We start from the raw sequence: 16,513 nt of genomic DNA, 5'->3' as shown, positions 1-16,513 counted from the left end.
CAGCCAACTATGAATAGACATAAAATCCATTGACTTCAGTTAGGCTATCCCTTTTTACACTGGCTGAAAACCTGTTCTACTCTATCCACAGTATCACTCCTTGCATTTATGTAAGTACAAGAAGGTGCAGTATCAGACACTATAGGCTGCAAGCTTAAAAAAAAAGTCTTTAAGAACCTGGGAACTGTGAATTGTATGCTTAGATCCCCTAGATTATGAGATGAGGTTTAATCTAAGTCTAAGAACAGAATTTTAGATATTCTGTTGTCCTTATAGAAGCACAGACATTCACTGATAGACCGTCAGTGTGAGATGCTGCAGACACTATGTGCCTCTGGATTAAAAATATTTGTAATGACAAGTGGAACAAGTGTAAAGATCTTTGTGCTAGTCACATCAAGTAGTAATGTTAACTTGCATTGCCAGACTGTTCAAAAATTGAGATCTGAGCTCTGATTACAAAAAGTCAGAAGCTGAATCGCAGTGCAATCTGCAGACCTAAGAGCAGAATTTTGGCTTTAAGCTTTAAAAAAAAACAACAAAAAACTAGCTAGACAAATGGAGTCTCCCAGTATAATTTATCCTGTAATTGCATAGTGATAATATAACATACCAACTAATACCGAAAAATATGTTAGTTTGTTTATTTTCTTACCGGAATAGTGTGAAAGCATCATTGGGTACATCATGTACTTTAGAGAATTTGTGTTCTTGTCATAGAAATCTAATGCTTTTTATTTTCCTTTTTCTGGAAAATAATTTGTGTCTGTACACTTGCGGCTTACAGAGCAAGGCTAGCATGTACATCCCCCTTCTGGGAGGGTGCCTCAAATACTTGCCCTGTGTTCTGTAAGAATCCTTGTACTCATTCTACACTTGTGCTGCCAAACAGGCTGCTGCTTCATTTCTTCTATGCAGCAAGTTTAAAATCTCATCATATTTATTGTCCTCATTTATCATAATTTCTCCCAAGCCAACCTCCTATTAGTGACTTCATTGCTTCTACCAGTTCCTTAGGTGGAGATGGCTGAAGTGGGTGTAACCAAAATGAAAACTGTAGCTAAATTGGGTGATTCAGAGTAGGATGAGATAATGTGGCAACTGGCACTATTTTAAGCATTCTCTGTTTTGTTTGACTCTGAATGTATCAGGCACTAAGGAACATATAATGGTAGTTGTGGTCCAGTTTGTCACGCGTAGTCAGGTTGTAAATCAAAAGATCTGCATTATGGAGCTCTGAAATACACACAGGCAAACTTAGAACTCAGAACTTATATCTTATCTTACATGTATGGAAATGAAGAAAACAAAGCTCTTCTCAGACAGAAAGGAAGGAGTATGGTTAAATAGGGTGTCTTTGAAGTGTTTCTGTATGCCTTCTTACTATGCTTCTGCTTTCTCTACCCCTAGCTTTCTTTGGAAAGTACCTTAATGAATACAATGGCTCCTACGTGCCTCCTGGTTGGAAAGAATGGGTTGGATTACTTAAAAACTCTCGATTTTACAACTACACACTCTGTAGAAATGGAGTGAAGGAGAAGCATGGATATGACTACTCCAGGGTAGGTCCTGTTGGTTTATTTCTATTTTTTTCAATATTTGGACGTGATCGCAGGAAAGCTGCGCTTTATGGTTTCAATCTAAGGAATTCTTTTTGTACTTGAAAGCTGCCACATGTAACATTAGCTACAACCCAATAGGCGTCACGTTTGGACTTTTTGTTATCTTCCATTCCGGGAGGGTCCTGTTATTGAAAACATTGTTAGCAGCAATGGAAACAAACAAAACTTCCTGTGAGTCTATTATATATTATGAACTGAAGATGTGAAAATGGATTTAAATGCCGCATGATAACTATTTCTGTGTTTTGTACTTTAATTATTGTGTGCTGAGTCTGATTGTCATCTATCCCCCTGGTATAGAATTGACTCCAGTGGAGTTACACAAGCGTAAATGAGATAAGAATCCAGTTCCCTCTGGCTAGACCTATCTTTTTGTTATTTTAAAGAACTTGTTTCACAGCCACATTATGATGGAGAATTCATAATATCTTAGTTTATCTTATGATAATTCTGAATGAGTGGAGAATTTAACTATTAAATTTATATCTCCATGCATTGTTACAAGCGCATATGTTTCCTAATATCCTTGCAAGGATGTTATACCCTGGCCAAACATACTAAAATGCTTGATAATCATTGTCAAATGCAGTATCCTTTTTTTGCTCATCTAGCACATTTTACAGCTCAAACAGTTACCTGTTTGCAGAAAGGAGTATGTTTATTTCAGCTGAAAGTGTTACCTTTCTGAAGGAACCAGCTTCTGTGAATTCCTAAACTGGCCTGAATCTCTGAAGTATGATGATAAATAAATTTATCCATAAAGTGCTGTAGTTTAAGTAGTGTGTAACTCATGAAGTTGACTCACTCTGGAGGGATACTAATTTCTAAGGTGTACTTGCTTAACAGGGATTGGTTTGCTTTCTCTCAATGAGCACAAACCCTACCTCCGTATTTGTTTTTCATTAACAATGTGTTCACAGTCAGTTTTTCCTTTAAAAGGTTGATGTCTGTGTGATTTCCCCCTTCCCCTCCCCTACTTGCTGTTTTTAATTGAATGTACTTTGTGTTGAAAGATAAAACTTAACAGGCTTCTAGGGTTTCCTATTCTATCACCATCTGCTAAGGGGAAGGGGTAACTGATGTACAGAATTATTTGTCTTTTATTCCCCTTCTGATCTGTGAAGAATGAGAGCGCTAATCTTTACAGCCATGTACCCATAATGTTATGATCTTACATGGAACAATGACAGGGAAGTGATTTCATAGGGCACCGTTCCCCATTGTACCAAGGAGCCAACAGGGAACTTTATGTTCCAACATCTTCAGCTCTGGTTTGTGTATGCAATACTTGAAAATGTTTAGGTTTTCATTTGGTTTAGTTTTTCTTACCGAGTTTGGTAATAAATAATAAAAAAATCTGATGAAAATATAAATGTTTTTATAATCTTCATATTCTTGCATAATACACAGCTATGGTAGTAAACAGATGATAGTATGCAGAGCAACAGTACTTGATGTTAATGCTGGAGTTCAAATAAACAGAAGATGAAATACAAGATTGCTTCTCTTTCTTTCTTGCGATTTTTGTTGCTGGAAACTTAATTTCAGCAATGAACAATATAATCCAAATTATTTTTTAGCCTTATCTACTTGACATAGTTAATGTTAATTATGTGCCAGTGGAAAACTAGAAAAAACCATTACTGATTCTGTCCTCCAAAATGACTGCTAAGCACTTATCCTCTGAAAATCAAATCTTTGCAAATTTTTTCAGGTTTCCTAACAGGATATATTCTACTTTGAATTTTTTTTTTTCCAGTTTTTGTCAACATTTTAGATGAATTTTTAGTTTTGTGTGCATTCACATAGGCTACTACAACCTCTACAATCAGTAGAATCAGTAAACACTGATTCTGCAACGTTAAATTTGAATTATTTTCACTTTTACCAGGTGAAAACCTTCATTTTCAAAATGGAGTTTGAAAACTCTGCTCTTGTAATGGTTAAATCAGAGATGAGTTACACATTTAAGAAAATGACCTACCAGCTTAAAAAACAGGCACGTTTTAGATAAACATCAGTGCATTCTTGAGAGGACTCCAGTATTCTCAGCTATGAGTATACTCTCAGGTATTGACGGATGTTCAGAAGTCAATTTTGCTTTGGTCTGGCTTATTGTACGTTCTCCCTTCCCCTGCGTATGTTTATGAACATATGTCCTTCAGTTAGCTTTGATGGAATTACGCCTATTTACACCTGTTTTCCTGAGTGAAAATATCCTATCAATAACAGTCATAATCATAGCAGTTCTATAACAGACATGCCTCATGTTGGGACCAACGTGTAAAATTATAAATGGAGGCTTTGCCAGCCTTGTTCTGGGATACCAGGAAATAAGGAAAGTAAATGCAGTCAATGAAAAAGGTTTCCTGTGATGAACGATAAGCTGCCTTCTCAGATCAAGGCAGTGGTAGAGAGGAGCAAGTGTGTGAACCATGGACAGAAAGCTGTACTTAAAAGGAGATGTTATCCAGTATGTACCACACCTTGTACTTGTTCACTTGACCAGAGGCAGATGTTATGTCTGATTTTATATTCAGCTGTGACATTACAGTTATTATTTTGTTTTTTAAAGATGCAGTTTCATATCCTACTCATGCTTGAGGGGTATTTATATTTGCAGCATTTCCTGTGGTGCAGCCTAGGAGAACATGGTTTGTCATTAAAAATGCTGTCTTCAATCCATATAGCTCCAGCAGATATCAGAAGAATGATAATGAAAATAGAAAGATTGTCCCTATCTTCCAAAGGAAATTTTCTAAATTCTCAGCAATTTATTTGATAGAGCTATATCTCTATCAGATTGTCACTGTGTATGTAATATTGAATGAAATTTTTGGTCCAATTAGCCCAGTGTCTTCTAGCTTTAGTGACTTCTGGTTCAGGGAGAGGTTAAGGAAAATGAACACCAAGCCATTTGGATTTTCAAAGCACTTTTATGATGTAAGGTCAGACTATACACCTTGAAGATACTGACACCAAAAAGCAAAAAAATTACCTTGTAATTTTGTATTTTTTATTATTAATGCTTGGCTATTGTATTTAGTACTATGATCTCCATAATGTAATTACACACTCTGGGAAGAAAGAGTCCTGTTTGATCCTCTTTAATGTCATTCATTTCTCAGAGGAAGCTGTTGCTTTTCATATTTCTAGGCAGTGAAGAAAGAATGATTTGGGTTTAGTTTTTGAAGTTTTAACATCTGTAACTTGCTCCCTCCTCCTCCCATTCTGAGTGAAGTACCTTCTTTTTTCCTGTTTCTTATGATACCTTCCCATCTCACCCCCCAACTTGAAATTATTTTTCAAGTATCTCATTATACTTTTACTTCTACTTGCAGGATTATCTAACTGATCTGATTACCAATGACAGTATTACCTTCTTCAGAATCTCAAAGAAGATGTATCCTCACAGGCCTGTACTGATGGTTATAAGCCATGCTGCTCCTCACGGCCCTGAAGATTCAGCCCCTCAGTACTCACATCTCTTTCCTAATGCCTCACAGCACATGTAAGGAAAAATAAAACCCTTTCATTTCTAGGTTCAAGGGTATAGAAGTCCTGGGTAGCTCTGGGGAAACAATGTTTCTTTATAATACTCTTGGCAAAAGTTTGTCACAAGAAGAGTTTTGAGAATTTTTTTTTATTTTTTTTAAACCTCTTCAGACTAGTACAAGTATCTTGAGAATGGCTACTGCATCTAGAACTCAGAATTGTAGCTCACCAAGATAAATGGAAAGATTCACATTGAATTCATTGGACACTATTACAGCCTATTTGGGAAGTTAAGCACTGGTTTATTTTTAGCAGGGGGATCAAAATCTGGTTCTTGGGCTGTAATCTCTTTTGGGGAAGAAACTTTTATCTCCCTGTCCTTATGCCTAAACTATATTATTCTATGAGTATTACCAAAAATCACATAGTATGCAGTACTTACTACTCCTGTTTCATATATGGAAAGAAAGGAAGTACAGGCCTGCAGCACCAAATTAGACAAGCTATTTCTGAATGAGCTGGTATGTCTGTACGTGACCCACTACAATGTCTTGAACGGGTCCCAAAAGCAGTATCCCCCAGTTACTGAGTTAACATGTTCATAAGCTCCAGTGAAACACCATGATGAGATGGCTCTTGTTTACAGTACGCAGATATTTTACAAGCACAGCTCGGTCGCTTCGTTACAGACCTCTTCTCACATGCTGATAAAATGAATGATTCTCCCACATTGCCTTTTGGCACAACTGAAAACATTCCAATATTTTTCTAATTACTGGCTTCGCGCCTTCATTGATGTTCAACATTTCTAACTTTCTTCCTACGTGCCCTTTTTTATTCTTTAATTTTTATGTATTTGTGAAGGAACTGTGAACTGATGGAAATAGTAACCAATTGGTAGCTGAAGCTGCTCAGGACTAGTCCAAAGTCCAGTGAAATCCATTTGAGCTTTGTCGCTTTATTTTAAACAGAGTCTGAGAGGAAGAACTTCCTTTGTTCTATTGTCTAGGTATTACATAACTTAGAATTATATATTTAATTATTTTGTGCTGTGCTACCAAAGAGAGTCTGTGCCCTAGATCTACAGCAATGCAGTATTTTGTGTCTGTTTGCCATTTTATGCTCATTTACTTTCTTTGAAATGAAAATTACAGAAATGCCAAATGAGCAACTTGTGCTATAGCTTATAGCCAGTATTGACCTCAGTCTTATTAGAAGTTCTTGTGGAAGGCTTTTCTATCTCAGAGATGATAATTGTTTATCAAGCAACATTCTGTAGCAATTTAATTATGCTAGTTGAATGAGAAAGAGTAGAAGGATTTGAAGAAAGCCAGCAATAAAAAGTATAAACTACATCTATTTTTCTTTTGCTAATAGTTTAACTTCTATTTTTCACACAAATCAGGTTTATCTTCCTGATAATAAAGTAGTTACACAAAAGTATTTTTAATTGTAGGTGACTTTTCTTACAATGATAACAATTATACAGGAAGTGTCACTTTGTGGAAACAAATGCTGTTTGCAAAGAAACAAATTATCTTAGTAGATTAAGGAACTGTATTTTTCTTTTAGATATGAACAAAAATAGGATTTTATGTACATCTTGTGCAAAGAAACTGCCAATCTTATTCTGAACAATTTTCACAGCACTACATAATAATCTGTAAGGATTTTAATTGGCCTGGCTTTATGATTAAATGTAAAAATGCAGAATATGCATCATTCCCTCACTGTATGTACAAATTAGTTCTCTGCTTTCCATTTTTTTCCGTGTTCCCACATTCCAAGGAATCCCTCAGTGAGAGATAAATCTGTCGATGATAAGGCGGTGTAGGCAGTTTGCTCTGTTTTGTTGTCATGTGAATGTGGCAGGGAAGGATCAGAACACAGTTTTTTATGAATTGCCTTAAAGCAGTAAACAATAACCTGAACACAGACTTTGCCTAGTCCCAGAATCAGAAGGCAGTACACCACGTAGCATGTGTCTCTTCTTGCAGCAGTGCTGACCAAGTCTGCAAGCGGATCCTGGAGCTATATCCGCAAAGCAAAGTGAAGGTGTGGCTGTAGTGCTTACACTGGTTGATATACATATTGCATTGTGTAGCTTTGCTAATAATAGCTAAAAGTTAGTGGTGTGAATTTTAGCATAGACTGACAGTCAGAGTACTACTTTGCTTGGGAACTGTGGTATGTAGTTCTATTGCTAATTTATGCTGTTGTTCTCTTGCTTCTATTATTACATGTACTAGCTGGTATGACTATTCCACCCTCTACTGCAGTCTCTCTCCGTCTCACTCTGTAGAGCTCCTTTTCATGTGCATCTGCAGTCTTTTCTTGTTTGAAAATTATTCACATCAACCAGAACTCACATAGCAAATCCCTAGGCTACATGGCTGGTTTTCCTTTTTTACTACCTTTACTGGTAGCTGCAGAGAATGCAACAGCTGGGCAGTTTAACAGTGATCAGAAATGTTATTTCTGTAGAGGGTACGTTTTACCACCCATCTTTTCCAAGGTCGAATGCAATCAGACTAGGACTTATCTTCTGAGTACATTTGAAGAGGTTATCTTAACCAACTTCTAAGAATGTTGTATTTGTGTATTTTTCCCGTAAGACAGACAAATCTGTTAAGTGTAAGAGGGTTACATTTGTAGTAATCAAAGAAAATCACAGGCTTTGGTTGGATTTAACAGTGGGAGGTTTCAAATCAGCCAGGAAATCACAAAGTAAGCTGAAAAGGAGTTTGCCAAGCATTTTTGATTCATTCTGGGCATCACATAGCAACAGTTTCCATAACTGTCAGCATTTTCAAAGGAGCAATGTCATTATATTTCAGCCACAATAACATTCTGAATTCAAGAGGCTATTAACAATACAGAGAGAATAAACACCAGCCCTTTCCTCCCTATATGAAGAAGCCTCCAATTGCTGCCTACACACATTTTTCAGATAGCATCTTACAGAGGCTTTCGGCATAAAACATTTCACTGGCGGATTATTAATTTTATATTTATATTAAAAACTCTTAGCACTACCTGTCATATTCAGAGATAGATTAGATACACGGTATTTTAAGGAGACGTTTTAACTTATATTACTATTGTTTATCTTAATAACTTACCCTGCTGCTCTGTTGTATACACAAAACCAACAGTAGATATTTGCCAAATAGGAGCTGAATTTATCAGGAAATTGTGTATTGGGAAGAAGACAATAACTGAATATCTGCTATTTTTTCCTGTGTTACTGTGTCACTCTCTCAGCTTGCACATTTGCATAGACTGAGTTTATTGCTTCAAATGAAAAAGGAAGCCTCCACAAATCACTTAAGAAAAGTAATTTTTAATATTTTAGAATCTGCATGTGACGTGTTTGAACAAGGATATGAAGATATTGATAAAGGTGCTTCTCAATCTTAAGTAATAACAAACTTTTTAGGAATAGATATAGTAGGTGAAAATAACATTTCTTGCATATGTAAGCTATAATATAGCTTTCTAGTGAGTTGGTGGTGCAGAGAGTCACCATCATCGTAATGATACATCAAAATAAATCTTTTGTTTAGACCAGCTAACCTAGAGCAATATAATTATGCACAGAAATGCAATCTCTGGATCTGCAAATAACATGAAATTATGGACAATCAGTGATATTTCTCCTCATCACTTTACTGGTGTCCCAGGATCAAGAGAACTTGGAGGGGCAGTGAGATTCCAGGAGGACATTGAATCCAGCTCTTAGGATTTTGCAGGGGCTTTAGTTAAAAGTTTCGGATGATCAGAAAGGAGTTGGTGGCTGGAAAGTGTCTGCAAAATACAGTCCTATTTCCCCTCACCCCTGCTTTTCTTGGCAGGTCTTTAAAATCCGGCTATGTATCCACTTCTGCTTGCCACGAGCTCACATGCAGTTTGATGCCACCAGGTAGGGTGCCTGTGCTCTGAGTACATGAGTGTGAAAGTATTCAAGTAGACAGTCATGCCGAATTCAAAAAGCTGTTAAGGAACATGGTGGAACCTTTTCAGCAAGTTCTATAGTTATTGTTAAACAGTTTGCACAAGCCATAATATTTGGTGCTAACGTGGGTAGAGTGAAAGCAAAGCAATTACATGAGCAGGAACTCTGTAGTACATGCTTCATCCAAATCATGCTTGTGGACTTAGACGTCTGAGACTAGTCTCTTGGCCTTGAAATGTATCCATGTTAGTCTGGAGACACTGCAAAACCAATGTATATTTACTCTTTCAATAGATTTTATTCTCCACAGAGTTGTTTTCATTCTCCCATCTTCCACATAGAACATAAAAGTATAAGAACTTTTCCAAAGTAAATCTAATATTTTCTTTTGCACCTCAGAGAGTTAGTCCTATAGTGTTGATCAAATAGAAATTATTGGTATACCTTACTATGGCTTTTTTCTACACTGCTAAAAGATTCTGTTTTTTCTCTCTGTTCCTTAGCACGCCCAGTTATAACTATGCTCCAAACCCAGACAAGCACTGGATAATGAGGTATACAGGCCCCATGAAACCTATACACATGGAGTTCACCAACATGCTACAGAGAAAGCGCCTTCAAACACTCATGTCTGTGGATGACTCCATGGAGATGGTAAGATTACTAGTCACTTTTTTTTTTTTTTTTTTTTTTTTTTTTTTTTTTTGGCTAAACAGATGCTTGTTTCTTGAGTTAAGCTCCAGACTGTGCTGTATACGAAGATAAGGGGGAAGGAAGGAAGGAAGGAAGGAGGACTGCATCAGGTTTTTAGTAGTGTCTCTATTCAATGTGTGAGGATCCTCATCTCCTCAGGTACTCTCACCCAACTCAGGTACCATGAGTTGGATGATGTGAGCGAGCTGATTTGTTGCCATATAGCCTCTACTGATGAAGGGTAAGAGGGAGGGATCACCTGAAAAAATGTACATCATAAATTCTAAAAATGTATCATCTGATAGTGAAAAGTCATCCTGCAACCTGTTGGAAATAACTACCTAACCATGGGCATGTTTTGATTCTGTAACACTGAGCTTCTGAGAGAACAACAGCAGCAACAAAAAGTGATGCTACACGAGTCCTAACTGGAATAATCCCATGGTAAACCAGGCCCAGGATGTTAAATGTTAGTAGTAAATAAATATATAGGTAGATTAGTTTTGTTTTAATTAAGTCTTCATTAGGTAACAATGAAATCTCTTAGTGCAAGCAGGGTGTCTTGAACAGAGATGTCTGAATTAGCTAAAAACTACTCTGAAAAAGAATAGGTTTCCAGTTGTAAGAAGGCAGATTTAAAGGTGTTGCAATTATCTCTTGGCATTCTTATTCAAAAAAGGTAGAGCATAAAATAAGAGGAGTCCTGTAAGGCAAAGATGAGATTGTCTGGATGGCATTGCATCAACTTCTTAGTAATGTCTTATAATTATCTGATGTAGGCAAGTACGATCTGTGCTTCATATTAATGAACCTGTTTAGATGGATCAGATACCGGCATTAGGGGAGGTCAGTTATTTTACTATGCTGTTTTGATTTTCTATTTAGTAAAATGGTTTCACTTTGGGTGATTGACTGCACGCAGAATCAGCTGGCTTGTTTTTAGTTGTAATTGCCAAGTTAGCCTGTTCTTTTCTACTGAATTGTAGGCATCTAATAGTCTTTGAAATCTATATTAAAAAAAACCCAACAAAACAACCAAAAAACAACAAACACAAAAAACCCCCAAACAAACAAAAAGCTCCAACCCAACAAAAAAGACCCCCAAAAAAATCCAAACCAAAATAACGACAGAGCTTGTTTTCTTCTGTGCTGATGTGTTCTGGATCTGTGTGAGGCAGCACTTTGGTGGTGCCCCACCACCTTCGTACCTTTGCAAGAGAAAATGTCACGTAAAAATTGATCTGTGGTGCTCAAGTTGGTACATTTCACATAAAGATTCTCTTGTAAATCTATAGAAGCGACCACAAATAGAGTTAAAGCTCCTCTTGATTCACCATGTTAGTTCTCCTACTAGTGAGAGAGTATGACTGAGTGATATTTATCTGGAAGAGATTTTGCAAATATATAATGGGGACTCATTTCTCTATGGCAAGATCGTTGGGTGTTGCTTAAATAAGTGTGAGATTCAAAATGCTATCATTCTGTTAAAATTGTTTGCTGCAGGAAAAAGATAAAGGTGGAGAGAAAATTTCAAAAATGCTTATCACCTTGAAACTTTTACCTCTGTTACCGTATGTGTTTAGTACAATCTTGACAGCTCTGATGCAAAATATTGAACCCAAACACTTTTGAAAATAAGGCATGCTAATGTGTTTACCTTAAAACAGAAAACAGAATTTTTGCCTTATAATAGCTACAATATTAAGTTAGTAAAATTATTATATGATTATGGCTTGTTCAGAATAATCTATTGCGATAACTCAGTGGCATCCTGAACTGTTGTTGTTTGTTTGTATATTACACATAGGCAGAAAATTATATCCAATATTCTGCATATAGTACTACTCAGTGGAATGAATTTTGTATTTTGTCTTGCTTTTTTTCAGATTTACAATACATTGGTTGAAACAGGTGAACTGGACAATACATATATAATATACACAGCAGACCATGGTTATCATATTGGACAGTTTGGGTTGGTAAAAGGAAAGTCCATGCCATATGAGTTTGATATCAGAGTTCCTTTCTATGTCCGAGGTCCAAATGTGGAGGCTGGATCCTTGTAAGTTCTTGGCTATTGTGTGTGTATGTTGATATAGTGACCAGAAAAATTCTTTCTGTTCACGTCTCTCATCATACTGACCTGGCCTCCAAATGGAGACACAGAGTTCTCCCAACCTGACTGACTTCCTGCTTATCTTTGGCAGAAACATGCATCTACTCAGATAGCAGAACTGATAGCATGTGTTGGTATAACAGTGTCAAGGGTTTATGCCATTGCCTTTTTGCTTGCATAAGTGTGCAGCAGAAGCCACTACACTTTTGTGGATGTAGCTGAAAAAGCCACTTTGAAACATGTCCAATCTAGGAAACACTCATTTGCCTCCTTTTGAGGAGTGCAAATAATACACACAACTATGACATTTTCAAGGTAAAAAAATATATTGTATAATGTTCCCTGCCACAGGACATAATTATTGCTGAACATTAAAGTGGAGTCATTTGTTTCAGTTCATGAAGAAGAATCTACGTAATAGTTCATATATTATCATCCACAAAATACTCTTTTTGGCTCATCCTTTGAGATTATGTGGTTAGGGCTGTTTGTCGGATGCACACAAGCATGCAGAATATGACTGTTAATTAAAATGGTAGCTTTGATCAGCTAAGAAATTATGTAAATACAGTTTCTAAGCAATTATTTCAATAGCAAATATTTGCACTTAAGTAATGATTTTGGACAGAGTGCCATAATTTGCTGCCTTTTATTTATATCAGTGTGCATGTTTTAGCATAATTAACACACACAAAGTCTTCCACATGCAATTTTTTTTCTTTACTGCAGATGAACAGATCTAGTGTGTAATACCGTAGCAAATAGTTATAAAAAAATCATAATCATTCCATTTGCTGGTTAAATTCACTGATTCACATTATCAGCAGGCACAAAGATGTTCTGTCGATACTGCACTGTGTGCCTGATTTATTTACAGCAGTTATGCATGTGAAATAAACAATATTACTTTTCTGTAGAGCAGGGGAGGGATTTCTCAGGTGGAATTCAACATATTACCTCAGCACTGAAAGAAGTTTGTCTGCAGCAGCATGGAATTTCAAGTGGGCTGTGTTAGCCTTCTAAGAAAATGCTGTCTTTCCCTTCAACTGCAGTTTTTCGTCTTACTGGAGAGGCAATGCTAATATGGCCCAAGTGGACCGAGCTAGTTTTTCTGCAACATGCAGTGCTAGAGACCAGGCAGCTTGTGTCTGCTCGAGTTCAAGGATCTTTACACCCAGGCATACATAAAAGCTGTGAAACCTTCCCACTGAATTTTATTTTTGAGTGGCTTTTGAAGATGAAAAAACATTTCTGTTAGAATCAGAGGAGTCAGCATGGCAGAGTCTAGCAGAACAGAGCCCGTCACAGTACAACAAATCGGAAGAACAGGATAAAATACCTTGGGGGAGGGAATATACCAGATAATAAATTGATCTTCCCTTTCAGCCTGATTTTCTTTAAATGGTAGAACTTCAATCATCCATGTTTTGTGTGAACTTTATGTTTTTCCTGCAGAGTAATTGTCATGACTCCCTTTTGATATCAACAAAGATTTAATAGCAGTCACTGTAGCAAGTCATTACTAAGCTCTCATTTCTCTTACAAAATATGCTACACCACAATTATTAGTAATTAAAATCAAATTAGGTACATCAGTTTAATTCATCATCCATGCTCTTGTCAGTGCCTGTTTGCTCACTAGCTCAAAAATGTAGTAATTTTTAAATGGTGTCTCATTAATTAGTGTGAATTTAGCAGCTTTCTTCTGTCCTGTATTTTGAGCTAGAATTCTGCACTGACATGTATAGCAGCCCATCTGGTCCCATCCTTCCTTTGTGCCTGCAAATCATAGCATGGTGATTCTTTATGTTCAGTGCTGTAGAAGACTGTCTGTATAGCAGTATGTTCACTTTCTTTTTTTTCCCCACTTTTAAGAAATTGAGTGCCTTCCTTGATATATTTTGAAGAAATAGTACACAGCTGATAAACAGTATGTATGTATGTAATATTGTGAGTAATTACACAACACTGTCATAGACATATTTGAAGTAAACTGAACATAACTGAACTGAACAACATAAACTGAAAACACTTCTGCAAAACCAGACCCATAGCAAAACCAAGTCACATGATTAATAATTTGGACATTCGTTTAGCTACCAAATGGCGGGCTGTGCAACTAGATGCTCTGATCTGTAGAGTCACTCGTATTGAACTGCTGTGGCAGTTCAAGGGATCTGGGGATAGGAGCTGTCTGTACTACTCAGGAGTTGATGCCAATGTTTTAACCAAATTTGAAGACAGTTTGAGTTCAAATATTGTCCTGTTAACTGTGGTGGCTGAGGAGCATATGCCATACTCTCTGCTAACTAACAGGGCATGGCTGTTTCTAAGTGTTTGCAGAATGGGTAACTGTGTGCTTGGGAACAGAAAAATAAAAGCTGTGCTTTTATTTTCTCTCTCTTTTTTTTTTTCCCCTCCCTTTTTTTTTCCTCCATAACTGCTTCCTCTCTGCGTTTTCTTTCCTGGTCCCTTTCCTTTTTCTGTCTCACACTATACATTAACAACAACTTTTAGTTATTTGTTGTAGTGTCTAGCAATCTATTTCTCATCGTGTTCTCTTCAGAACATGCTTGGTGTGGTATGAGCTGAGGTACTTATTTCTATACCATATTCTGAAACAGATAAAGCATGTGCTACCTGCCAAATTTACTTTTTAATAAAGTCATCAGCATATTTTGCAGACGCTTTGTTTCTGTAAGACACCCAAGGAGTTTTTCCAATGCTTTCTCATGTTTTGAAAGACTTTTGAACCCTCTTTTGCAATAATTAACTAACTTATGAACTACTTTGCTTTCTCAAAAATACTCTGTGCTAAAGTTTTAATTTTTCATATTAGTCCCTATCAATTTTATGAACTTACCTATATTTTACATTTTAATTCCTTTCATGGAAAGGAATTGGACGATGTCCTCTTTTTCTCTTTGGAGATGTCACAAAATAAGCCCCGGTCTCTGTGGAAGAGCTGGAGTTGCTTGGTATTCTTGCATAGATTTTAAACCAGGTTCTCATACATGTTTTTTCAGGAATCCTCACATTGTGTTGAATATTGATCTTGCACCTACAATTCTAGATATTGCTGGATTGGATATTCCATCTGATATGGATGGTAAATCCATTCTAAAGCTTCTGGATTCTGAGAGACCAGTGAATAGGTAAGAAATGGAAATGTGCGTATAAACATGTATGTGCTTGTACAGGAGACTGAGCTAGTATTCAGCAACATGCAGCAAATTTAAAGGAAAATATAGTAAAATTACCATCTATATGAGCCCATCATTCACTGGAAAATCTAAAGACCTATTTGGCAACGTGTGACTGACTTCAGTTATTTATTTTTGTCAGGTTCACATACTAGCTATATGGCATCTGCATATACTAAATGTAATCGGTAGCAATGAGAGGGCTACACATGAAGGTCTTTAGCTATCTAAGCTATAGATTGTAAATGTCTCTGTGGCATCGTTTGTAGCAAAGCATTTCGTATTGAATAAACTGTAGAATAATTGAGTTGAAAGGGTTGGTTGTGTATCAGACTATATATATAAAGACAGGCTAGCACTCAGAATTTCACAGTTATTATTTGAGACTTTCCATCAATACTTTCATTGGAAAAAGACTGAGGGAAAGAGACTGTATGCTTGCTAGAGAAAATCAGTAGAAAAAGGGAAGATGGAGATTTGCTTTACAAGTAGTTGGGTGGAGGGAGAGGGGGAAAGAAGCAGCTGCTTTAGAATAGGATACTTTGGGGGTAGGGTGCAGGTTAAGAGCCCAAACTGGAGTCAGGAAATCCTCATTTAATTTGCAATCCTTTGTGATCAAGGACAATTCAGTTAATCCGCTGTGCCTTAAACATGCTTATGGTGAAATAGTTGTACAGTGTGAATCTGTTGTGGATTTCATCCATGTGAGAACAAATCTGTCCTATGTTTGTTCTTGATTTGCACTGCAGAGGCATATGTGCCTGCTTGATAAAGCTGGCTGTCCCCTTGTGCAGTTATATGTAATGTTTCTCATCTGAATTGGGGGTGGGAGAGAAAACTGGGGCATGACTTGATTACTGGTTTTGTGGGAATTGCTTCTTCCTCTCCTCGTTTCCTCCTAGGTTCCATTTAAAGAAAAAGATGAAGGTGTGGAGAGACTCATTCCTAGTGGAAAGAGGGTAAGGAAAGTGTTAATCACAAAGCCCAGTCTTTTTAAATAGAAGGATACTGAATAGCTGAAGCCAAATCAGCACTCTACCACAGACCTAAAGCCATTTAACTGTGCCAGCAGGGACACGGCTGCAGTATGCCTAATGGCAGTGATTGTGTGATAGGAGGGAATGTATGGCCTTTGCCTACAGCCTGCAGAAATGTGCTGTTGGGGTGGGGGAAGGGGAGGTTTACTTGGATTGAGAGATGGAAAGGCATCCCATTTTTCTTTCAGCTGCTGCCCCCCGACCCTCCTGCTTGTATCATGGGAGTACGAATAACCTTTCCTCTCCACGTGTTCATCTGCTGGCCATTCCCTCTGTGCCTCTGCCTTAATACATAACACGGGGCACGAGGGGTTTGCAGAGTGCAGCCCTGTAGAGTGAGGACGATATAGTGTCTTCATATCGGCTCTTGTTACTGCCTGCCAGTCGGACAT

The 16,513-nt window shown here is 37.2% G+C and overlaps 1 protein-coding gene across 19 annotated transcripts in view; it reads left to right on the top strand.

The window, feature by feature from the left end:
• SULF2 (sulfatase 2) overlaps window positions 1-16,513 on the top strand; it is a 161,359-nt gene that overhangs the window by 116,428 nt on the left and 28,418 nt on the right. For all 19 annotated transcript variants that reach the window (XM_075768838.1, XM_075768837.1, XM_075768839.1 and 16 more), the window contains 6 exons: window positions 1,411-1,562; window positions 4,964-5,133; window positions 9,576-9,726; window positions 11,652-11,827; window positions 14,908-15,036; window positions 15,987-16,043. In XM_075768838.1, the coding sequence (XP_075624953.1) occupies window positions 1,411-1,562; window positions 4,964-5,133; window positions 9,576-9,726; window positions 11,652-11,827; window positions 14,908-15,036; window positions 15,987-16,043 (835 nt within the window). The remainder of the gene's footprint in view (window positions 1-1,410; window positions 1,563-4,963; window positions 5,134-9,575; window positions 9,727-11,651; window positions 11,828-14,907; window positions 15,037-15,986; window positions 16,044-16,513) is intronic.

The sequence above is a fragment of the Balearica regulorum genome, chromosome 16, assembly GCF_011004875.1.
Source record: "Balearica regulorum gibbericeps isolate bBalReg1 chromosome 16, bBalReg1.pri, whole genome shotgun sequence".
NCBI classification, from domain to species: Eukaryota; Metazoa; Chordata; class Aves; order Gruiformes; family Gruidae; genus Balearica; species Balearica regulorum.
Note: the sequence above shows the minus strand (reverse complement) of the source record. Positions and strands in the feature narration are given on the sequence as shown.